This window comes from Aythya marila, assembly GCF_965140915.1.
Source record: "Aythya marila genome assembly, chromosome: 17".
Classification (NCBI taxonomy): Eukaryota; Metazoa; Chordata; class Aves; order Anseriformes; family Anatidae; genus Aythya; species Aythya marila.
Window position 1 is genome coordinate 11,994,613 of NC_139058.1, and position 25,825 is coordinate 12,020,437.

At 47.1% G+C, this 25,825-nt stretch overlaps 1 protein-coding gene across 18 annotated transcripts in view; it reads right to left on the minus strand.

The window, feature by feature from the left end:
- Positions 1 to 25,825, minus strand: part of FBRSL1 (fibrosin like 1) — a 514,372-nt gene that overhangs the window by 372,406 nt on the left and 116,141 nt on the right. For all 18 annotated transcript variants that reach the window (XM_082774368.1, XM_082774376.1, XM_082774373.1 and 15 more), the window contains exon 2: positions 4,249 to 4,449. In XM_082774368.1, coding sequence (XP_082630494.1) covers positions 4,249 to 4,449 — 201 coding nt within the window. The remainder of the gene's footprint in view (positions 1 to 4,248; positions 4,450 to 25,825) is intronic.

Consider the following 25,825-nt stretch of genomic DNA (forward strand, 5'->3'; position numbering starts at 1 on the left):
CTGTTCTCATCTGCTTCTTTGAGACTCTTCCTCATCTTGGGTGACCTAAACAGTGGGTGCGAAAAGGAAGGAGGAGGTGTAAGACAGTCATCTTCATGACATATGACTATTTGCAGCACAGAGTGCTATTAAACCACATTTAACATCTAATCACATTCAGTACGCTACGAGGCTCCTGAGCTGACTAACCACAGAGCTGAGGTTAAGCTAACTTGAAGCATCAGCAACTCCTTCCACTAGCACCAGCTCTTCAGAAGGAGGCCAGTCCACTTCCAGCCACCACGCAGGGCAGCAGCGGGTCCTGAAGGCCGGGGGAAAAAGGAGGTCACCCGACAGGCAGGGCGACCCAGTCCGTTCAGCAGCATCAGCAACTCCAAAAGGTAACTCAAAACCAAAGGCAGCAAAGAGCTCAGCTAGATGAAAGGCAGATGTAAAGCTCAAAGCAGATGTAAAGCTCAAAGGGGGACTCGGAGAACTACAAGAATGATGCAGACAGCACGAGGAGGCACAGCTGGAACTGCGAGGCCCCCATCTCCCAGCCCTTACCTCATCCACACGAATTATCCACCCAACCACAGAGGAACCCCTCGGACAGGCAGCGGGCTCCTCTCCCCTGCAGCTGCAGCGGGGCTCCCTTCCACTGCCAACTGGGTTGCACTCGGACGTGGCTTTTAAGAAAAGCAATCACCCACAAACGTTCGCAGGGTGGAGGCAACACGCTTTCAAACAGGGCAGTGCTACCACAGGCATCTGGCCATTCTAAAATGTCACTTCTTTAAACACTTTCTTGTTTCTTGACACACACCTGATGACTGCGAGTGGTTTTGGTGCTTCCTATCCGAGAGCAGCAGTTCCAAGTCAGCACCTTCTCCAGCACACACGCGGAGAACAGCCCCAGATCCTGACACTTCTTGGCCAAAGGACCCACACCTACATGAAACGCCCTTTGTTCCCCCTGCTTGGCTACAGCAGGGAATTAATGTGCTTGAAGGATTTTTATGCACGGTTGCAGTAACAGGCTGGGGAGGGCAGGTTAAATCCCACAACCCTCTGCCCACACCCCGAGGTACACGAGAACCTCGGGAGCAAGTTCAGGAGCACGCAGGAAACTGGATGTTTTGTCAAAAGGAGTGAAGCGTTAATCTAATTTTCTAAACAAAGCAGACAACCTGGCACTCAAAGCAGCTTACCACTTTGCACCTCCGTACAAGGCTTAGCAGAATGCCATAATTATAATGCCCAATTTGATTTATTAGAGGAGGCTGCTCAGGAAAGATGACAATTCAGTAGCATTGTGAAGAGAAGGGATGAGAGTATAAGGAAAGCTGCAAATTGATCAGCAATTTCTAAGCAACGTCTCAATATAATTAGCATTAATTACAGTAAGCTTTCCAAATTAGGTATAAACCTATGTTTAATAACCCTGAGATGCAAAAATTCCCCCAAATTCCAGGGAACTTAATATTACAGCCAATTTGTCTAGACAGTTTGGCAGGAAACACCAGAATTCTAGGTGTGAAGTTTGTGGTTATTAAAAAAAATATTTAGGTTGCTTATATCATTTGCATAATTAGGTTGAACTAAGAATAGCTTTGTTTATCCACCTTGGATTTTGCTGCTTTCATCAACCTTACAGGCCTGAAAACTTGTATGGCTTTCACAACTATATCAGCTAGGATAATACAAGGTATTTCAAAAGCTCCCTTTTCAATAAAAGATGAATTCTAAGTGTGACTTGTTTGAAAAGGTGCGGTATATTAATGAGTGAGTCATCACAGGTTTTATTTTATACTCTTTGTGCAAGCTCCTCGTCCTTTTTGGAGTTTGTTACTTATATCATTGGGGGGGGGGAAATTAAACAATGGGGGAAAGAAAAGTGAGTTCAGAGTTTCATGAATGTGGCAGCAAATATCCTGTCTAATCACCAAAGGCAGCCAAACACTAGCCAGAAGAAACATACAGCAACGTTCTCATTTTTCAGAGCAGAAATACAAGGAATCCAAATGCTTGGTAAACTGAGGCTGTAGAATATAATTACAGAAACTGGAATTTGGCCTGTGTACCCAACCCTGCTGTCCCAAGGGTTTGTAGGGAAGTGTCAGGAAATCCCTACTGGCCACAACTACTGAAATTCACTTTTATATTTCATGTAGAAAATGTCAATATTAACGGCCTTTTCCTCCCATGCAGCAGGCTGAGGAGCCAGCTCACCCTGGCTCCAGGAAGACCCTGACCTGACATACCCACAGCAAAAACCTGAAACGCACCAAACTCCTTGCAGTTTAAGTTTAGACTGGAAGGAACAACTCTCTAACCCTTAGAAAGACAGTATTTACTGAAGCCAAGCTTTCATGTCACAGAAATTTTGAAGGCAATTGAGGGCTACTGACCTCCTGTGGAGCTCCGTGTTCCCACACCCGCACCGTACGGCTCAGCTGCATCAACATGAGCATTTGTAGGGTTACTCCATGAACCAGCACTGCAAGGTGAGACAGCCTCATGTATACTTCACAAGGGGGTGCTGGATTGATGTTTGGGCTTTTTCAGGTAAATAAAAAAAATTGACACAACAACTGCTTCACAGAGGCAGAAGTCAGAGGAACTGATGGAGCGCAGTGTCACAATCCTAGCACCTAGGAACACCATAAAGCAATATTGCTTCTAAATATTTCTATCAGAGCCAGGGCCTTCTGGTGAAATAATCCACCATTTGTAGATTCTGATGTCAAGAGAGGGCCCCAGTTGCTCAAGCTTTCACTGAAACTAAAGTATGCATCTATTTACCCGTAATAAAGAGATATTTTAATTTGCACAGACTGCTTATTTGTGCACAAACACATTACACCTGTAACCAGAGGGGGGAACTGAAACCCAATCACTTGACTACTAGAAGAAGCAAACAAGAAATTTGATATGCTTTAGCTCTATATACACTGACATCTTTTCTAAAAACAAAACATTTGGTATCACTTTGGGGAGCTAAAAGGAAAATAAACACAGCAAATATTTTACTAGAAGTGCACAGTTACATGATTTGCTACCTAAATGTTTACAGGCAGAGAAGTAGTAACAATTGCACAGAAGTTATTTGTAGTGATTAATTCCCACTATTTTTCTTTAAATCAAAATGAAGAAAATGGGACTGTTTCTAATTCTTTAATGATAACAATCAGCCACTAGAAGAGCAGGGCCAAGAGCTGACCAACAGACCTTCTAAAGCAAAACATGGTGAGCCCTTTTGAATGAATATCCTAGAATTTAATCACAAATGGTTGTGTATGGTGGAGAAATTACACAGGAGGCCAAGTTAGATGACCTTATTGATCCTTGCAAGTCCAAAAATATTGGAAGTCTTTGAAAAAACACTTCCAAAAAATGGTGAATTCAATCTCCTGTTGAAGACAGAGACACAGAGAGAAACGATTTCACAAAGCAGAAGGTGCACTTGGGTTAAACAGCTTTTTTTCTGCACCACAAAGAATTCAAGATAGCTTTTCATTGCAGTATACTTTTCAGCTTGGAACGAATGCTGGAGGGTCAAGTACACTGATCTTCCCACTGGCTGCCATTTGGCACCGTGCTAATGGACAACTGGAAAAGTGTTCATAGATACAGGCTGCTGTGCCAGGTGGATTTCCAACTGATGAATGAGCACTGAGTCACCAGCAAACCTCCATGCTGAGCAGCAATAAGTGATAAACAGCCTGCCAACCATGGTGCCTCTCCTTTGTCACCTCCCTGGCTCTGCACACACTGTGGTTAAGATGGGAGTCTGTACAACCACCCCCTCCGGCACCACAACTCTTACTGAATTCATGCTCTATCACGTTTCGAAGGGCACAGAGAAAAGACTCCCGAAATCACAACTTACACTAAACTGACTTCCAACGTCTGCAGTACTTGAATATTCCCTCCTTCCCAGGATACTTCTCTGGGGGCACACAAACTTAATTCATGAGATGGACACATTCACACTTGCAACTTCCACGAGCACATTAACAAGCAGGTTTTCTCCAAAGAAGGCTACAATCTGCCTAGGAGCCACAAACCTATAGTGTGAATTACTACACTTTCTCAAACCTGCAGGATACAAAGGAGATCTGCTCCTTCCTTTCCACATCACCCAGCACACCTGGGTTACCAGAAGTACCAGAGAAGCCATTTTACATTAGCAACCCCAGCCTACGAACAGGACAAGATTTCCACGGCCACGATGCAGTCATTTCAGGTGAGAAATGATTCCCCTACCTGTTTGGTTAGCTTCAAAGGGAGTTTCTTCTTCACCCGTTCTTTGCCTCTTTCTGCCTCTCTCTCAGAGCTCCCAGCATCATTATTATGGCCATTTTCACTTGGCTCAGCAGACACACAGTTTTCAGATTCTCTAGGTTTCTTTCCTGGATGCCTCTCCCATTTCTCCTTCCGCTCCTGAGGCTTTAGTGACATGTCCTTCTGCAAAGAAGAAAGAAAATAGTACGTCCTTTAAATTCGTTATGACTTCTTTTAAGCATTAAGCAATATAAATATTAAATAAAAACACAAACAAGACAGCATGTTCTTTCCAGAGATGACTTAAGATGAATAATTAGGCGCACAGAACGCAAACAGTAATTTTAGATTAGATTAGGATGAACACTCTGCAGGCTATGTGTTTGATTAATTTCAGAGATGCTGGAACTGGTTATGAAAATGAGTTTGCTTCAGATTAATTCAGGAACCATATGTCAATAGCACCTAAACAAATCAGCATCCCGAAGAACAGCATTTAACTCCGCTCATCTGAAAGAGGGATGGTTTTTATTTCGTTTTGTTTCTGATCTCAGAAAGTAGCATAGCAGACCCCCCTTGGGCCTGACAGTCTCTGTTTCACAGCGTGTTCATATGGAGAAACACACTTTTAAAGCCTAACACGCATTCAGTAAGCAAGCCGAGATCAATGCCATCTATACACGTAACAGAGGTTGAATACTTCTAAGTGTTAAGTGTCTGCCCTGAATCAGAGCTATAACATACAATCTAAACGCAAGTTAAAAGCTGGTCTGTCATGTCACGGCGATTAACACGAGGAAGTGAGATCAGAGAAGGGAATTACTATCGCTGTCCCTGGCATCTCTGAGAACTGTAAGCCGAACTCTCAGTGACAACTTATCGACCTCTCCCCCTAAACACATGGTACAGAAAAAGAGCTTAAGAAACAATATACTAAATCACTAAGACGTGAGTTCATTACAGCTGGTTAAGATTTTCACTATGTCTTTTATTAACTGCTGAAGGGTCAAAATTAAGCCTTCTGGAATGCTTTGCAGACTCCATACCAATTAATTTTTTACGCAAGGTAACTGCATCAGATTAGGAAATACCTTCAAAAGCAATGCTGACCATGCCAAAACATGTCAGCTTCAGCCCGAGAAATGTTTCCAAATGTCTCGCCCCCCTTCTGACTGAATTACACCGTTAGCATTGGTATCCTACAGGAACGGAGCACACAACACAACCCGCTCATATTAACAAACACACCTTTGCTACCGCTAAAGAGCTCACAGAAATCATTAGCTCTCTAGCCTCTCAAAATCTAAAGCCCAACAAAAAAAGAAAATTGGGAATTGGGATGAAATGCCCTGCTGATTGCTCTAGATTACTTCCTCCCCCTCTCGTTTAATTAGTGAATTGACTGCCTTAGCATGCAACATGCTGATTGCACTCCAAATCACTCACCGCTTCAAGTTGCCCTTCCTTGGGAAGCAAGATGATGCACTGACACTTTTAGGGCGGCAGAGACATGGGAACTTGAGTCACAGTGATAAACTACATAGAGTTGTTTCCTATTCCAACCCAGGCCAAAAGACAATTAATTATCCAGCAGCCAGACAATCCCTACAGACCTCAGGCAGGGGTCCTCTGAGAGGCTGGCAAGCTCCTCTTAAAGCACACATATACACAGCAAGTTGGAAACAACAACAGAAACAAAACAGAGAGATACCACTTCCCACCCCCAAATTAAATTAAGTAGCACTGTCTCAGAGGCGCAGAACAACAGAATACAGCTCAGCTTGCCAAATCCGTAACCAGCGAAAGAGCAAAAAAATGATTGTCTGGCATTATTCACTGTGAATGATGAAATGAAGAATACCAATTAGCATGTAGTTGCTCGCTTTGGTTTTTAGTTTTAAGATAACACTCTACAGCAGCAGTCTGAGATGCCACTAAAAGAAGGTCACACTGTCCTATTTGCTGAGAAGCTGCTGAGATAGAAATCAAAATGCTAAGCTTTAGTAACTAATCAGAAACTAGCGCAATGGAAATGACATCTGCTAACTGATACTCAGCAAAACATTAGAAACAGAAGTCACCAAAAACGTGCACTTCTTCATAAAGCCAGCTGCAGCTGCAACGTGACGGCAGACGCAGGGAAGATGCTGCACAGAGCAGCATGGGCCCCGCTGAGGGAGAAAGGAGGCAGTGGTAAGTCAGTGTCCCCACCCGAAAGCACCAGAAAGTCAGGCAGTTCTGGCCCACCTGTCATGTTCACTTCTGAAGCTGCTCTCAAAGGCAGTAAACGGCAGTTTAGGTTTTAATTCCAGCTGGCTTCGCATGGGGATTGAACTCCTCTGCATGCCTCAGGGAGTTCTCCCTCAGTACCACCCACAGCACACTCACTGCAGGTTTTGTAAGACTCACTTTCCCTCAGAACTAGTCAAGAAAGCTGCATTTTTCCCCTTACTGAAACTGGAAATGAAATTCCATACTTCGAAATTTGGCTTTTTATCCCCATTTTGTTTTGAGATTTAAGGTTGCCTCATCACTGAGCTACTAGCAAAATTAATTCAGGGAGTACACTCCTAACTGGATCGCCGCCAAGCAAATAACACATTCACTCGCAACACCACTTGCGTTCAAGAATCTCAAGCACTTCCCAGGCAGCCCTGCATTAAGACCCAGGCTCTGGTAGCCAAGGCTGCTGCTTGCCTACGGGATGAAGGCGGAGAGAGGCATCCTCGGCTCTGCAGCACGTCTGGGGCCACCGTGGGGAAGAAGCCAAGTTTCTCAGCCCTGTGACAAGGGAGATTATTCCCTGGTCCCACTCCTCCCCACTCCAGCAGAGGATGCCGCTCACAGGGCTTCGCTTTTTCTGGGAGTGCAGGATGCTGAACTCAGCTGCTGCCTACTGACCAAGGGCGACAGCGGGGCTGGTTTCTTTGCAGTGAAACACAGACCTCTCTGCAGCCTCAGGCAGAGAGCAGGAGGGGACTAATAGGGGCTCTGTTCTTGCCTCCTTTGTTTCCTTGTTTTATTTACTCTACTAAAACAACCCTCCAGCAGTTGCTCTTTTACTAAAGTTTATGACCTCCAAGTTGGGGACCTCATTTAGCACAAGAGCTTACTATTCTTGGATGTGCTTGTGCATAGGCAATTTTTGGAAAATGTAAGCGCATACAGAATACACAGAATGCTGCTGCGGTGAACACTGACTGGTGCACGATGACTTCAATCCAGCGAGTCCAGCCCGCAGGTGAGTCTGGCCTTGTGGCAAACCGCTCCCCTGGAGCCTTCCCCTGAGAACCATGGACCTGCAGCTGGTTTCGCCCTTTGCACATCATATAAAACCTCGGGGATCCCCAGGCAGTGCCTGAGGTCACAGCCCGAGGTCAGAAGGACTCTGTCTCCATCCAAGGCTTTCTGGCAGAGCTGCCCCCCCGGCGTTCGGAGCCCGTATGCCCCTGCGGCAGGGAGGGCTGGTGGATGCGGGCCTGCTCCCTGTTCTCAGCTCCAGGAAGGAGATTGCCAAATCTCGTTCCAAAATCCACAAAACCATTTCGCTCCTTACTACTTGCTGCTGCTAGGGCTGTCTCCTACCTGTCCTCACTTCAAAATCTCTCTCACACCTTCCAGGGCAGGCTACAGCCTCTCCATCTGCAGCCCCTCGTCTGTCTGGGCCCCAGACTGCGAGCAGATGGCTCCAACTGGCTGCCTGCGCACAGGGGAAGGATCGGGCCTTTCCCCAGAGCCTCCTTCCTGGCAGTCACCACACGAAGCACGCAGACTCTATCACCCCATTTGTTTATTCGGATGTACAAGTATCAAAGACCACGTCCAGCTGAAAACCTAACTGTGGTAACCTCCTCCCTGCGCCGAGAAAGGCCTCAGCATGGGCTGGCAACCCAAACATGTCAACCAGATTCCGTGACAGATTTTTACCACAATAAAATCTTGATAAATGCTTTTTCACTTCTATTTTGGCCCAGGCTAGTTACAGTTGTACAACTGCACCTCTGCTCGCAGAGGAGCTGGTGACATCCCTCACCAGATGAAGGCTCCTTCCCCCAAGCTGCTTCTGCCAGCGGCACGCAGCCGCCATCTCCAGCGAGACGCGAGGTGCGCAGCCCTCGCTTTACAAATAAAGCTATGAATAATGCGGGTGCACGGCTGTTGGCTTCGGAACGAGATTGTTCTCACCCCTCAAGTGCCACAGCAAGCAATTTCTGCACAGTGGTCTCCATGTCGTCTGTTTGATCAGGAAATAACCACCAGCCCTAGAGGGCCCTGGCGCAAGCTCACACCCGCGGCTACCCGCTGGCTGCAGTTATCGCCGCGTGTTTGCTCAGCCCGGCTCAGGCTCTGCCTTAATCCTCTGAGTTTGCACAGCTATTTGAGATCTCAGAGAGCATGCAGGGGGAGGCTTGGGTTGTAAATACCTTTCAGAGAGAAGGAACACAAAGAGCGAGAAAAAAAGCACAAAACCACACAGCTAGAAGAAAACCTCAAGTGTGCTGCTGCGGGGTGCAGAGGACAAAAATAACATCTACCATTAGTAAAATAACAACCCTCAGCCCTCAAGCATCACTTAGAAATGCAGCCCTGGTGTGAAACCATGTCTGTTACAATCCCCTGTCTCCAAGGTCCATCGGACACTGCAAGGCTCACACGGGCAGCCAAGGACTGGTTACACTGCTCTGTTGCCAGGCTGCCTCTGCTGACTTTAAAGGATTATATGGGCTGTTTTCCCAGAAGGGAAACAGCCTCCAACTCTCTCCACAGCTACCTCACAGGCTGTTCATTCCAGCACTTATTCCTTAAGTTGGGGAGCATGAAATATCTCACTGAACATCAAACAGGAGAAGGATTCACGCACAGGAAATACAAGGAAAGTGCTGTCGCTGAGAGTGCCCCCACTTGTCCCTGCTTCTGCCTCCCGCTGCTCTCAGCAAAACTGCAATGGAAAAGCCCCCGAGGATCTGAGCACCATCTATCCTTATATTAACTTCAGCATGCAATTAGCAGTAGGGCTGTCAAACACATTTGTTTAACAGTTCAGAGAGAGATCGTGGCTCAGAGATCAACTGGAACAGATTTACTTTTAATTAGGGTTTTTGTTGGTGCCGGTTGGTTGTGCTGATTTCTTTAATATTCCTACTGACCTGGTACCCAGTTTGTACAACAGCACCACAGAAGCAAATGCTGCTTTAATAATCTTGTGCCTTCTAAGTAGAAAAAGTACTTCACAGATACTGACAATACCTCTACTAATAGAAAACTATCGTCCATTTTGTTGCATAGAGGTGACACAAGAGACAGCAATTTAAAGGGAAAGATAATACTGGAGAGGTACATGAGAAAGATTCAGGAAAGAAATGAACTTCAGAGAAGGAGAAACCACTCCAAGATCAGGATCTAGCACAAGAAAAGAGGAATAGCCAACAGGCAGATGAAATGAAGTGAATAAGAAAAAAACAGGGAGAGATATGGGATGGGAAAATGGTAACTGTACCAGCAGATGGCTAGCAGGTATGACCACCAAGATGACTGAAACCAAACTCTGTGCTGAAACTGTGCTGAAAAAGGCAGGAAATAGGTGGAGACTGAAAGAGCAGCAGGAGCAGGCACAAACGGTGGGAGAAGAGGAGTCTGAGAGCTCTGCCTGGCGAGCTCTGGGGCAGAAAGCCCCGCCGAGGGGGGCACAGGAGGCAGGTGCGTGCCCACGGCTGCTGGCTGGAAGCGTGGCCCGGCAGCTGGGGCAGCAGGCTGCTGGCACCCCGGCCGCGAGGCTGCAGCTTTCCCGGAGGGGGAAGCTCTCACTTTTCCTGTAACATAACACACGCTTGTTTGTTTTACTTTCCCACCCTCTCTTCTCCCCCACTGCGAGCTTCACTGAAAATGTAACTCAAGCCCCAAGCCTTTCAGCCAAAGCCACTGCAGCTTTTTTTTTTTTTTAAAGCAAAAACACGTCTAGGTTTGAAGTGACTCTCTTGCTTTGACCCTACATTCAAGCAACACAATCAATATCAATTAAAATGATTGCAAATGAAATCCTTGCTTGTTTAACCTTAGACTGCAATTCTCCCTTCCTAGCTGACACATTCCAGATGAGTTTGGGTCTTGCTTTTTAAAACGCATCACATTTGCTCTGACCCTGTCAAGTGTTTAGCTCAAGAATAAGATGGCTTTCTGACAAGACAGCTTTGGAAATGTTAAGACATTTGAAGTTGCCACTGGTTTGCAGGTTTATGATACATGATTTAACTTTAAAATAAAAGCGGATGAACCAATAAACTCGGTGTAATTGAAACAGTCAAATTTATTACCAGCGGCTGCGTTCCTGTCACCTGTGAAGAGCTGAAGAGCAATCTGCCGGCACTCTGCTAAATGACCACTTGTTATTGTCTCGCAGGAATTAAGACCTTTGCTGCTAGACCTTGAAGACACCGTACCAAATAAGGTACCTTGGACAAACGTTACTTCAAGCCAAAAATTACAGAAAGGAAGGTCAATGTCATTCTACTTCTAAATGAATTTCAAGCCACTATATGTTCACAAAGCTTTGCCCGCTTGCAGAACCATTCTGGAAGCGGTGTTTAACAGCAATTTATGGGAACAATAGAAGAAGGAAGGCACACAGCAAATACCTCATCTGTAGGAAGAGGTCAAGGAAATCTGCATGAATGTGAACATATGGCTGTCCATGTTTTCAGTATAAACCTTTCTTCACCATCACCCACTGGGGAGATAGATAAACAAAATCTACTGTTTTAAGCCACAGTCTGCAAGTGCACCAGGCAGTAAGCCTTCGCGTTCTTCCTTCTCCTCCAATTTCCTCTTTGGAGCCTGTGGGTGCCTCACTGCAGAGAATTGCACACATCTTCCCCACTACCTGCTAACAGACATACTGTACAGCTATTAAAACTCCCACAGGTGCTTGCTGTCCATCAGAAAGGAAATGATCCCATTTTAAGCCATCAGTATTTCCTCTAGTGATGGCAGTAAATGCCCGACGAGTGCTCACAGAATTACTGTCAGCGGAAAGTGTGTCAGAGAGCAAGGGAGCTTAAATGATTGAAGGGAAGCTGGGGCACCATTTTCAGGTAGCTGAAATGAGGCATATTGCAAGCCCAGCCTGCCCAGCTTTCACAGCCTGCAGGAGTGCTGAAAGGCACTGCTGTTCATGCTCTGCAAGGCCAACCTGCCCAGCTTCCGCAGCAGATAAAAGTGCATTTAGGCTGAAGCTGCTTTCAGCCAGGACTGTGAGCTCAGCCGGCCCGGTTTACGCAGCGTATGAAGGATTTGGAAAAGAGCTTGTGCTTATCTGACAGCACCTACTTGAGCTGATTCCAGAGGCATCGCCGGGGAGAGCGTGCCTCCTGCAGACCGAGCGCACGAGAAGCGCCGCTCCTGCAGCCTGCCGTCACCTCTGAGAGCATCCTCCCAAGGGGAGCAATCGGGGTGGCAGCATGCGATCCTGGTCTGGCGTTTGGGGGAAAATACTCAGAGTATTGCACTCGGGTGCAAATACTCAGAAGCACTGCTGGGGGCCCATGCTGCTGACAGGCAGCAGTCGCGAGCTTGTTTAAAGAGCACAATATAAACACTTAATCTGAATTAATTCCCCCCTCTGCCCGGATTATGGGAACAGGCACTGCTATCGAAGTCAAACCACTCCCACTGAGTGACAGAATCAGGACTTGAGCAGCTGCTCCTTGCTGTAGCCAGATGTGGCTGGTTCAGCGCTCATTTCCAGCCCTACCAGGAAGGCAGCACAACCCCGAGCCTCCAGCCGCACCAGCTGGCCCCAAGCTGCCAAAAGAAGGCACCAGGGTCCTACCAGCCCGGACTGGTTCAGCAGATGGATGTTTTACCTGCACCAATTTTCAGTTAAACTTATCAGAAAAAGCAGGAAGGCACCGTTGAGTAAAAGATATCTCCAGCCTATTTGTCCCTATGGGCAAGAATACTTAGAAATACCAGCTCCCTAAAATTAGGAACAAAAAGAGATAACACAACCGTTTCAAACACTGCAGTGCGGGGGACGTTGTGCTTCCCTGAGCTAAACCAACCTGACCGTGGGCAGACGGACAGGGCTCACGGCTCATTTACCACCGCCGCTGCCTAAATTGGTCTCCTCAATCTATACTTGTGTGTTTGAGGTTTTCATCTTCATAGTGCAAAGTATCTAGCAACCACGTGAAGACTGAACTGGCTACCACGTGAACGAACAGCTTGGGGCTTAGAAACAGTAGCTCTACCCTTAGGTAGGTTGGTCATGAATTCAAGAATCTCAGGCCTGTTTTTTTCAGTAATTCACACTAAAGAAACGCAAAGCTTTCATTTATTTTCTGGGATTCCTAACTCAGCTACACGTGTAGTCTCCACTCGCTTTTAGTGCACACTTCTAAAACGTAGCCATGAAAAATGTACTGCTCTTAAGGCAGCAGCACGTAAGGAATTAAATGCTCCAGACAAATCTCCCACGGGATGACAGACTCAAACGCATCCACTCTGCAAGCAGCTGTGGACGTTCTGAGGTTCTGCCTCCATCCTGAGCTCTGTGACCACCCCCGAGGAAGCACACCGCTCCCAAGGACTCAGCAGAACAGAGGCACGGACGCTGGCTGGCTGCAGCCGAGCAGCTTGACACAGTCTGCACAAAGGAGACGAAAGCTCACAAATCCACTCCTGCCAGCTCTCCTGGAGGGGCGAGTCTCCAGAAGAAAAACCAGGCATATCCTGAATCCCTGGTGCTGCATGATAAATTAATTCCTGTTCAAACACTATGACACTAGAGGCATTTTTACCAACTCTGCAGTTGCCCTCAGTGGTAGGCAACAATTTGCAGTTCAGCTGTCATGAGGTCTAGCATGTGTATTAAATAATTAGTCCTCTGGTAGTTTCTTTTGGCTGGGAAACAAATGAGAAGAAATATAAATGATCCAACAACAAGAAATATGTAGAAGGCAGCCACCTCTACAAACAGCTGCCCATAGTATATTACTTCAACCTAATGGGCAAACGCGGAGTGAGGTGACTTCTGGCACAAGAGAAATGCCTCGCTAAACGTCTAAATGTCACCGACACTAATAAAAAGTCCAGGACAGCGCATCTGCGCCTCTCTCGTCATCCTTGCTCTTCCTCAAACATGTCACTGGAGAAATGTATTTTGCAACAGAGGACTGCAGCTGTCAGTCTCGCCAGCAGCTATGTTCTCCTGCCTCGAGTGGCTTAGCACACCACGTGCTCGCGAGCAGCTAATCTATAACTGGTTTGCTAGAACAAACAATAAGCAACCAAATGTTTCCATATATCCTTAGGGCTTCAGAGAATAGCTCCAAACATTCTGGTATCAGTGTCAGGAGTGAGGTATTCATTTATATCCTAGGCAATCGCTGAGAAAGGGGAAACACAGTATATAGCAGGCAATTTTGATGTATTCTGTGTTATAAAACATTTTTCAGACAGAGAGCTCAAAGGTCATTAATAGATTTTCATATGTTTACAGACAGCAGCAATTTCAAGCTCTGTAATTTTAAAACTGCATGTCAGTCTCTCAACTTCCAGCTGTTATTTCAACATTAGATAATGAACACAATGCAAAGGTTACACAATCACTTGAACCAGCTTATGCTGTAGATCCAGTCAGACAAATCATTATTAAGTTCTAATTACACATACATTATTTTACAACTCTTATTAGAACAGCAAGGCAAATCCTCTTTTTATAAAGAGATCAACAGTTTAGAAAAAGAGGCCAGAAAGGCTATTCTCTTAACGCGTCGGGGTTGCTCTTCTCTGCCCCTCCACCCCCTAAACCCCTGATTTCTAACAGGCACGGGGACAAAGCTGCACCTGGTTACAGCAACCCGTGGTGCTCAGCCAGCCACCAGCCTGCAGCTTGCTCAAGCACTTTACAGGCTCCGAACACACAGACACTGCCACCCACTTAAAATAACCATCTTTGATCAGAGGGGGAAAAGTGCATAGTGGTTACCCTCTGTACCGGCTGAACATGCTCCTGTTTTTAATGCAGACAGCTACTTTCAAACCAAAAAGGCACCCTCCAAAACTTCACTTTTCCCAAGGACCGTGTTGCTGTATCGCTGGGCAATTGTTACCTCGTAATGCCCTGCTCTGACTCTGTTATCACGCAGTGTAATGAACGACACCATTCAACTGCGGAGGGGTCTTAAGGAAATCCGGGAGGTGCTGGCAGGCGCACCCCTTTGCCAAAGGAGCACACCAGCAAAGTGGGGTTTGCTCTCACCTCTTTCCCTGCCCCCCGTTATTCCAGGCAGCACACAGCGTTACCCACTCTGGTTGATTCCCAAAGCCAGCTGTCAGTCACACAGCTCGCAGCTTCAATGGGAATTGAAGAACCGCATCCCTAAGCCTCGGCTTTGAAGCAGGCCAGACCAGCAATGTCCCTTTGTGTGCGCGAGGTGTCCCGCGGTGACAGCAGCACTGCCCTGGCACAGCGATGCCTCCCTAATCCCCAGCGCACCCTTAGCCAGCAATGAATTTCACACTGGGAAATTCCTTGCTTTGACATTAAATAATTCCAGCTGGGATTTTCAAAGGGTAAGAGATAGGAGCCCAATCCCATCACATTTCAATAGGAAGCCCCTAAGGTTTACTTTATTTTGAAAAAGGAAGCCCAGATTCCATTCTCATTTCCATCCCATTTTCCTCTGGGAGATGAACATGGAAGCAAGAAACAGGGCAAGAGCAATGCTAATGGCAAGGCAGGCTTACAGACTGACACACGACAGCTCCTGGGTACCTCAGCTGGCACCACATGATACAAGAAGGAACAAACAAATCAGTGCATTCATTCATTCGAGCTGCTCCCAGAGCCCAGGAGTACCACTTCTGCTGGGTTGGTCTCACTTGCCACTGAGGAAGAAGTTCCGAGCGAGCACTCCACCAGGAGGTAGACAATTAAAGCTGAGGAGGGAGCAAAAGCAGCAAGCTGCGGAAAGGAGAACATGTGCAGAAGGGAACTGTGCTCCTCTGGTCCTCGGAAACTGTGCTCCTCTTCTCCAAGCACATTGTTTAAGGCCTGAGGCAGGCGGAGCTGGGGGGCGATAACCCCTGAGGAGGAAGATGCCGCAGAGAGGTGCCATCACCTCCTCCTCCTGCTCTCACCTAACCCAAAGCATGTGGTGCAAGTTTTTGCATGTTTTGTCTCTCTTTCCAGTATGCTTTGACGACTTTGTTTCTTTCTCCCCATCCAAGCGGTGCTAAAGAGGGCCTCTGCCACCACCTTCCCTTCCTCAGCCCCTGGGAACTGACCTGTGCTCACTGCTTAGTTCTCCAGTACAGAAACCTGTCAGCATTTCAGGTTCCTCAGAACAGAGCCCAAAGGCTGGTTGGTTTGCAGGATCTGTTTTCTTCCTGCCTGGAACAAGGCCTTGCCAGTCAGAGACGTGAGAAAGGGGCATTCATGCAAAGTTTTCCACTTGCTGCCTGCGCTCAATTTTGAAATGCAACAGGGAATTCAAACACGATACAGAGCAGCAACTTCCATCACTGCTAACACACTCGAATTAGTGAAGAGCCCTTGTGCATCTCACAATTCATGGCTCCGAGGGTATGACTTGGCTTCTCCTTTACTGCTCACAGCACCTTGTCACTGGCACGCATCACGGGGCGAGAAATAGAGATGTAGCACACGGCGTTCGGTTGTTCAAGTGGGCATGGCCCTCCGGCAGGAGCTGAAACTCCAGTCCGTGTGAGCAGGGTTAGAAGGGAACAGATGAAACCAGAGACACCGGAGAAGAGCCCACATGGAAACAGGGCTTCTTGGGATTGCTTCTGTCTCGCAGCTCTTAATAAGCCCCATCACAGCTGCCATCTCCACCAGCTATCTGCTTCCTCGTGTAGATAACCAGAAACAGAAGAGCTGACGTGGCGATGGCGCTGTACATGTGCTGTGCAGCATCTCGCTGCTAGCGTGGCGCGAGCAAGGCACCAGCACGTCCCGCACCCTGGGCTCCCACCCCAGCTCTCAGCGTGACCATGCGAGAGACACCCGCCTAAAAAATTCAGTCCCCTGGAGAGCCGCCGGTGCCCACCAGCAGGGAGGACGGGCGGGATGTGCAGGGCAGCCTCCATTGCGGCCTCCATCTCGGGAGGCTGTCGCTAAGCAACCAGGGGCTCCGCTACCCGCAGCATCCTCCCTGCAGCATCCTTCCCTTCCCTCCTCTCCCGTCCGCTCCTCTCGGCGCCCGGCCGCGCGCTCCTAGCCCCCCAAAACCCGGCCTGCGGAGCAGCTCTCCTCGGGGGGTTCGGGGAGCACCAACAGTGAAGACTGCAGATACAAGTGTGTCAACAACACCATGCTTCGGAACAAGATAAAAGGGCAGAAGGGGAAAATTTGATGCATCTGACCAAAAGTACTCAGTAAAGCAGAACTGGGAGACTCCAGGTGTCGTTTGCAGGGCAGGAGATGGATTTCCAAGGTCCCCACTGTGACTGAGCACAATTACAATCATAAAGTCTCCGGTTTGGGCAGGACCACAAAAGCAGGTGACCCCTGAGACCAGTGCCCGCACTGCAGTGATGAAGGAGCAAGCGCCTTCCCAAACCCTGCAGATATGAGCTGCCAGTACAGAGGCCATACAAACAATAGGACCACTTTGAAGTTTGAGCCATCCTACAGAAGGCAGTGATCTGCAGAGCGCACAGCCACCTTAATTACCATGCACTTAGCAGCAGCTCTCCCCTCTGCACACTGAGTACATTTCCCATCCACGCGTTACTCTGTTATTGATGCTGATGAGGTTTGTAGCTCTCAAATCCCATTAGGGAAAGCCTTCCTCTAGCAAAGAAAAAAAAAAAAAAGCGTCTTGAGAAGGTGAGGGAAAGTTCTTTCTTGATTTAAAAATAACATTGCCACTTGGTTGTTATCACGCCTTTCTCATTAGTGATTTTTAAAGTATAATGCTTTAAGAATCAACATTTTGATTCCCCCATTTTACAGGAGGAGGAACAAGCGAATACAAAGCGACTTGCCCTAAATCAACCATGAATCCTTTGGCAAATTCAGGAGGAGTTTCTACATCTCCCAGGCCATGCAGTGCTCCAAGAGAACCAACACAATGACAGATATCTCCTCCCGACACTAGAAAGGATTTAACCCTGGTGGTAGATGTAAGATTTTTTTTTTTCTTGGACACACAATAAATGCAAATGCAGATATTAGCTACATAGGAGGCAACAGGTGGGATTTGTCCAGCTTCAACCTCACATCCTTTTGAGTGTCTTAGATAAAAACCAGCTTGAGAATAGCAGAGCCAACATGATCGATACATTAAGTCAAGCTGTTTGTTACCAGAAGAGTAGAACTGGCAGCTCTTCTTGGCTCCTGCAATATGACACATAACCTGGCCTTTCTAATGCGCTGCTTTGGCTGGCACCCAAATCCAGCACCATCTGGCCAGCATGCGCGTATGTGTACAAAGAGGACAGAAGAGGCTCCTGGCTGACAGATGAAGTGACATATCAGTGCAGCGACACGGACTCCAAATCTCTTCAGAGGCTGCAGAGCCAGCTACGTGCCGTGGAAACCGGCGACCAGCAAAGTGACTTCAGGGCACTGCGGGCTGAGAGCTGCTTGTCCACGAGAGAGCCGGGTAAACATTTGTTTTGTTTGTAGAAACCCTTAGCAATGCCACAAAAATATGCAAAATTATTTTCCTGGGGTAGGTTCAAAGCAGAGGGTATCGCATTTCCTTCCCTGCCCAAAAGCTAATCCCTGCATTCAGAAGCCTGATTTTTCCACCTCTGTTTTTACATTCAGCCTTGCATGACGTGCTCCTGGCATCACCCAGCAGCCAAAACCAACGTTACCCCACGGCTTAGGGCCTCCCAAAGCTTGGCCCGCCAGTTGCGGCACAGGCTGCTCCTTCCTCCTGTCCTGCCACCAGGACGCCACGCGCGGGTTCTGCTCAATTCCGCTTCGAGCACTTCAGCGATGGTTTGGCAGTAAGGAAATGGGAACCCTGGGTAGCAGCACAGACAGCGAGCTGTCCCGGAGAACGAGCGGGGTGTCTCCTGTCACATCTAACAGCCCGTCCTGCATTCAGTCCATGGTTTTATTCAGCTGCTAACTCCACCGAGGTACGGAGAGTCACACGGGTAGAAAAGGGAGAGCAAGCTTTAACTCAGTTTATGCCCACTAAAAAAAAAATAATTATCACTGGGAATCTGACAAAACAGCTACTGCGGCTTAAGAAAACATGTAGCCACCTTGCCTTCCTCCTGAAGGCTGGCATGCCAAAGCCAGAACTGAACATATGCTGGCCTGATACAGTCACACCATGGCTCCTATGGGAATGTCCACTCAATACCAAACCCCGGCTGTGTCAAGGCTGGGGGGTTAGAAAGAGCTTTAAATTGTGTCCGTCATTTGGAGGAAACCATCCCCAGGAATGGGATCAAAGGCTCCCCGGCACCATGCTCAATTCTTTCACTTGAGCGGTGAAGGCATCACCCGTTGTTCGTGTGCCTGTCCTCTCTGCTGAGCTGCCCGGCAGCACCATGCAGGTCCTTCGTGCTGCTCCCCACCTGGCCGTGCAGCGTGTCAGAAGGGACACACTGCAGATAAACCACCGGCGGTTTTCAATCAAGTTTTTAACCAAGCGAAGCAGAAAGTCACTGCCTCTACACACAGAGGGCATTTGACCAAGAAAATTCAAGTGAATGGGAATCTTTGAAAAAGGACAGAACCTCTGGGAACCCTGCAGATTACAGCATCCTTTTCGTTGTTGTCCAGCATTAACTATCCTCTGTTAATGCCACAGGTCATACATTTATTGCGCCTTCTACAAAGATGCCACTAGGAAAATTTTTATCCTTGTTTTCAATTCCCTTAAGAGCCCATCATGAAAGCTCTGTGATTGTTAAAACATTGGAAGTTCAGTAGGTGCCAATCCCAATTATTTCTATTACAAACCACAAAGAATTAACCTTATTTTCTTTTCTTTGTATCTCAGAAGTTCAGGTGTACAAATAAATAAATACACAGTCAACAAACAACTAATGAGCTCTTACAGAAATGGCCTTAAGGTTCACAGGTCAAGCTTAACAGAAGAGTCAGGAGTTTTGGAGTTAAATATCAAGGCCAGAACAAAGGGCTAAGTTATTAACAAATCCCGCGATTGTAAAACAAATGGTGAGAGAAGTGTTTAAATACTTTAAAACCCTAGTACTGTAGACAAAGCACTCAATCCTTGTTCTGAGCCTGACCCACTTTTCATTCAGAGGGATCAGCTTGCCTTACAAAACGAGCCAACTATCCTTCCCTTGGTTTTGCAGGTGCTAAAGCTCCAAGCAGGAGCCACAAGAGGCACAGAGCATCCTCTCCCAGGCCAGCAGCGCTGAGCTGCAGAGATGGCTGCACTGCTGCCTGCTGCAAGGCTCCTCCAGGCACCCGCTGCCAGCACTGTCCTCAGATTGCTACTTCCCCTTATCTAATCTCACTTCTTGGTACTTCACAGTATCACAGGTTTGGCATTTTAAACATCTGAAAGAAAAAAGGAGACTGCAGAAGAGCCCAAGGCAGATTATGAGTAAGGCACTGACTGTCCTTGCTGCCGGGGACAGGTGCTGGCGCGAGGGGCACTGTTACTGAGCGGCACACGGGGACCCCAGCCCTGCTCCTGGTCCCAGCTGGGAGCTGACCTTCCTCCTCCTCCCCTTAGCTCCGTAAGCTCCTGGAGGACAATACCGGACTGTTCCCTTGGCTCAGCTCGCCACCTGGCAAGGCAGGCCCTGATCCCAGCCTCAGCAGCACCACGGTGCCACGTTCAGCCCCGGGGCAACTGGAAATGCTCTGGTGGGCCCTGATGGAGCACGGTGAGCCGGAGCAGCGCCGAGCCAGCTCAGTGGGCAGCCACAGAGGTGGCAGTCTGTCACCAGGCACACAGCACAAAGGGAGAAGCTGAGGGCAAGGTGCTCGTGGCTGCTTCTGCCAGCGGTCACTGGGAAGTTTTCCAAGAAGCGATAACCCGAGCCCTAGCTGAGACAGTGTGGTAAAGGAACAGAGAGACAGAAAACAAAGGGGAACTGTAAAAGAAAGACAAAGCCCTTCTCCCCTTAGCACACCAAAACAAAAAGAATTAAAAAAAAAAAAAAAAAAAGCATTTTAAGAGGATGCAAAGGAAAAAAACCCACTAAGCTCTATTCCAGTTTTGCACTTCTAAAATATGATAAACATATAATATTTGTTAAACGTCACTCAGGCTCAGATGCAGGTGTAATCCCCTGGTATATTTAACTTGCAGGACAATCACAAAGCCCCTTACTTGCCTTAAACCAACCCCTATCCACATAGTTTACTTTTATGCAGCAAAATCAATGCACCCCGGTAATAAAATCCATTTTAAAATCCATTGTTATCAATGAAATAGTAATTCCCGGGACCTAGTTTCACTTTGTGTTTCTGAAGAACCACTTATTCTGCAGGGCACTGCTGTTATTTGACATACCTTCCTTGGCTGGTCTCCCTGTCCTTTTCTATTTGCTGGATTACAAACATTTTGGAGGTTTGGAAAGCACAGTCTTTAACATTTTATAGAAACATCTGCCAACAGAGCTGCTAAACACTCTTGTAAAAGAGACAGAGATGTTTATTTAGACATGCTGCTGACGTTTCCTGTTGCATTTTGATCCTGAGGCATATGCAGTCCTTCCAAACAATTTAGCGTGCGTGTACAGTGGAAGCGCAGTTCTCAGAGCAGTGCAGCTGAAAGTAATCGAGACTGAAATTTCAGGCCCATCACAGCACAAACACTGCCAAAGCCCCTCCCAAGGCTCCAGGCAGAGCAAGTACCTGATGCTTCTGGAGTACCAACACTGAAAGGCACGGAGTGGGTCTGTGGGACTCGTTTGGGGTGGTGTCACGGGTGGCTGGAGCGATGCAGGTTTCACCGGCACACGCTGCAGGGCTGCGATGCACAGTGCCTTCACTGCAGGCTGGCCAGTTCCTTGCCAGCCACAACACACCGTGGCAGCAGCCCTCCTAACACAAGGTGCCAAAGTCAGGCAGGAAACCAGGCTCACGCTCCCACGGCACCGCAGGTCCCTGCGCTGAGCCGGCTGGGTTACCAATTCGCTGGGTGCGTGTCGGCACCGAGCGGTGCACAGGTGTGGCCTCACTGCTCCACAGCCCTGCTCTCGGGTGGATTTAATTACAGCGGCCCCAAGAGCTACCATCTGACTCCTCCCTGCCCTTCTGCTGGAATTTACCACTCCAAGTGCAGCTGACAGGAGAGCTGACCCAGCCCGCAGCCCCTGCCGTTCGTACCTTCGTGGATTACTGTCAGCTCTCCACTGATCACAGCTAAACCACCCTCAGCTGCTGCAAAATCCCACCGGGATGATGAATCTGCATCCCTAGTCTCTCTGCCTTTGTTTCTTAGCTGGTAAAAAAGAGTAACTCCTCATCACAGCGTTAAAACCATTAGGTTGGGCTACAGTTTTCAGACAAGCTATGTGAGTACTTAAGGAAGAGCATGATTGACCCCACATCCAAGGAACCACCTCCCCCCGGTACCAACCAGCGCCAAATGACCCACGGCAGCTGAAGGGAGGGGAGAATCCCAAACGCTTCCGACACTTGATCCCTGGAAGCGAAGGATAATACTTGCAACAACAGATTATGAATCTGTGTATACAGAAAGGATTAATGCCGCTTGTTGGTCACAGAGATGAAGGAATATTAAAAAAAAAAAAAAAAAAAAAAAAAAAAAGGAGGCCTGTGAATTAAAGCTAACCACACGAAAATTAAGGAGTTTATTAAGGGCTACAGACCTAACAAACCAAGCAAGTAAAAGTACTTGCATGCAGCAGAGGAAGGGAAAATCATCCACTTCAGCTGAATTTACTCAGTGTGGATTGCCCCCTCCTCCCCAAAGAATGTTTTTGCAGAACTCGCTGCTTTACTTCGTATTTGGGTTTAGAACACAGAGGAAACAGAATGTCACTGCCTTAAGACCCTTGTAACCTCCTCACAGGGGAAAAAATAGATCTTTGCCTGTAAAGCTCGATCCTGCATGGTAGTGGCTGTGCCACAGATTGTTTTTTCTTCTGAGGCCTGTTTTAAGTTATTTGTGTAAATAACCATGCTGGTTACTCCCATCTGCTTTCCACAGGGAAGCATTTTAACTGTGAAGTAAGTAAATGACAAAAACTGGCATACAGTGAAAAATGCATTTTCTGCAACTACTCAAATCTTCTTTCACTTGAACCTGCTTTAACAATTCTGAGAATCTGCACATATTTGGGTAAAGCAAATTACTCCAATTAAAAAAGAAAGGGTGCTGCTATGATACTGAGACATTCTCTACATACTCGTAATTACTCGAAGAAATAGATTTTTTGGATTCTTTCTTTAGGGTCAAGAGGTTTCTAATTCCCAATAAAGGTCAAAGCATCTCGTTCAGATGAGATGATGAAGCTCCACAAGAGTTTGACTGAAAAAGGTCACCAAATCCAAATTCTCTCATATTCCTGAAATAAACTTTTAAATAAATGAGCCTTTGCTCAAGTGCTGAGGATATTTAAGGACACTGCAGTAAAACATATATACTGATTTCCAGTCATTCTTACCAGAGGGAGCTTGTACTAAGTGGCTACAAATCTGACTGAGAAACTTCTATCCATGCAAATTCTTCCAAGTGCTTTTTATGAGGTGGGAAGAGGGTGTACTGATAAAAGGCCAACACACAAAACTCAAGGTCAGAGTCTCTTTATAACGATCACATGGATTAACTCATAAATTAGCACACACACAGAGATGCACAGTTAACTGCACAGCAAACACTGCTTTAGTAGGAGGAAAACCTGATGCACTCACCTTCGCATCAACCTGTTAAGATACAGCACTGCATTTTCTGTCCTATCACAGACACCACTCCTAAGAGCCAAACCCACAGCATAAGTAATGTGTTAAACAAATGAACCCATAATACATATCCAACCCATAATGCATATCCAACTTGAGGATGCACAGGGCTCAAGTTTGTGCCTTCCCACAACTACAAGGATGCAAGCAGATATTTTATGCATAGATCCCCTGCTATATCTGGAAACCTTCCCTGAGGGGGAAACAAATCCAGGTAGGTCTGTTCCTACAGATTACCAAAACGCATCTGAAACAACCTTTTGGGCCACAGAGGCTTGCCCAAACTAAAGCTAGCACGTACAGATGATTAGCTCAGAAATTAGTCACATTAGCGGGTTAAAAACATGAGCAACCATCAGAAGAGCTTCCTGCTACCGATCCCAGCACAGAGCGCTGAGCCAGCCCGTCACAGAACTGCAGCTACAAGTCGCTAACAAGCACCTTCCCAAAGCTGCTTTTCTTCTTCGTTCTCCAGCACTGTTTGGATTCATACCACAAGGTTAATTTGCCAAGTGACAAAAAAAGTCAGAGGCATCCCAAAAATAGGTCCAAAATCACCACCCTGGCAGCAGGGGGTAGTTTTATTCCAGAATGTTTGACAAGTTCCTCAGTCACTCCGTCCAACATAACTTCCTTGCCTGCTTTCCCTCACCTTGCTGCTTGCTCCCTGCAGTATTTCATCTGGGAACTTTCCCCAATATCAAAATGCATGATTTGAGGCTGCCCGCACAGTCCTTGCTCTATCTTAGTCTCCAGTCAAGGTAAGAATGGGCAAGAAAGGAAGAAGAATGGGCAAGAACGGAAGAGCCAAGAAGCGAATGTAGATACTGGAAAGGGAATAGTAAAGATCATTTTACAATAAAGGTCATTTTCCAAATAGTAAGCAGGGGCCAGGCAGGGATGTCTTTCTTTTGAGAGCAGTGCAGGAGTTGGAAGCTTCCTCACCCCCAGCTTCCATGCACGCAGCAGAAGAGCCATGGGGACCCTCCACGCCTGGCACCAGGCTGCACACACAGCTCTGCAGCACCCAGGACCCTCCATTCAGCCCTGCAACACGAGGCCCCAGCTTCCCCAGCCCCAGACGCACTCCCGGTATAAATCACTTCAGCCACTATTCAAATACCTTCCTCTGAAATCCCTTCCAAGAATTCAGAACCAGAAAGCCCCGAGCAGTCTCTCAGATAACAGGCTCCTTTCAAAGAGCAGGCAGAAGCGCCAGCTACCTGCCAGCTGAATTATTTAGGAGCCACGTGCGCGGGACTTTGAGGCGCTCCTCGTTGCTGCTGGTACAGTCCCTTCACCTCCAGACAGACAGCTCGGTGTCTGGCTCAGACTGACGTGCAAATAACAAGACCCCTTTGTGCTAGAACAGAGGCTCTCTCATGTGGCCAAACTCACGAGCTAAAGAAGAGAAATACAATACTATATATAAAAACCAGGCTCGTACAAACACCATTACAGACTCATGATGAGGCCGTGCTTCCTTCTGTGGCAAATTACATATCCAACCCCTAACAAGAGCTTAATTTGTCTCCCACCTTCCCCCTCCCCCCTCCTTTATTTTTAATTTCTGGCAAACTTAGCACTTACAAAGACAAGTGCTTCAGAATGGGTTGGAGCTTCACGCAGACAGACAAGTTTCCCTGCTAAGCCCTGTTAAAACACACGCTCTAATTCAGCCTTTGCTCGAGGAAGGTTTCTGACTGCCAGATAAGCCACACAGCATTTCTGTAACGTGGACAAAAATCTACTACGAATTAGGATAAAACCAAACTCATTTCCTCTTCAGGCTAGGGCCAAGATTTGAATCGAGGTCTCAGGAGGTAAAAAGACTGCAGCATTATAAATCATTTCTGGCTGCTTATTTGCCTTACTTGCGTATTTTCACACTTATCTGAAATCCACATATGTGCAACATTAAAAAGAATGGTGGGGTATTTCAGATTATAACTTAAGAGACAAGAGCAAGCCGTTACTTCGAAGGTCTGTGAATTGAAACTTTTGTACTGTGTGCCTTCATCAGCACATTTGTTACAAAATAAAAAAACTGAAATGAATTTCATCACAGCAACCTTGATTCACCTCTCAGCTGCATAACACAAAGGCATGCCATGATTCTGTATTTCCAGGACTTAAACACCTTAAAATCCCTGGATAAGAGTTAACACCCTTTCATTTCACTAACTGAACTAGTAATCTGACTAAGAAAATAGCTACAGATGTGGTTTCACATTTGTACAGGTTAGGTGTATGGGAGCGAGGGCACTTACAGATATCAGCAAGTCTTTTTTATTTTGCAGGCTAGAAGTTACCCAGGGCATGCAGCTGGTAATCAGTTCCAACACATTTATCACTTCAGGTACAGATCTCATAGCGGTCATTTAACCTTGCTGATGGGAAAACGAATCAAACACAGCCAGACTTCAGAAGCAGCGGCAAAGTCAAAAAATGGAATCAGAGTTTCCAGCGATCCCAATTTAAGTCTTGGTTCTTGGGGCATAATCCTTCCAGAAACGCGAGCCGTGTGAGAACTGCTGCCTTAGGAGAGGGAGCCACCATCCGCACCAAAACCCAGACGCTGCTATGCCTGGAGGAAGCCACTCGAGTCAGGAAAAGGTTTACAACACTGCTTTGAGGATCCACGAAGCCCCAGCCGTG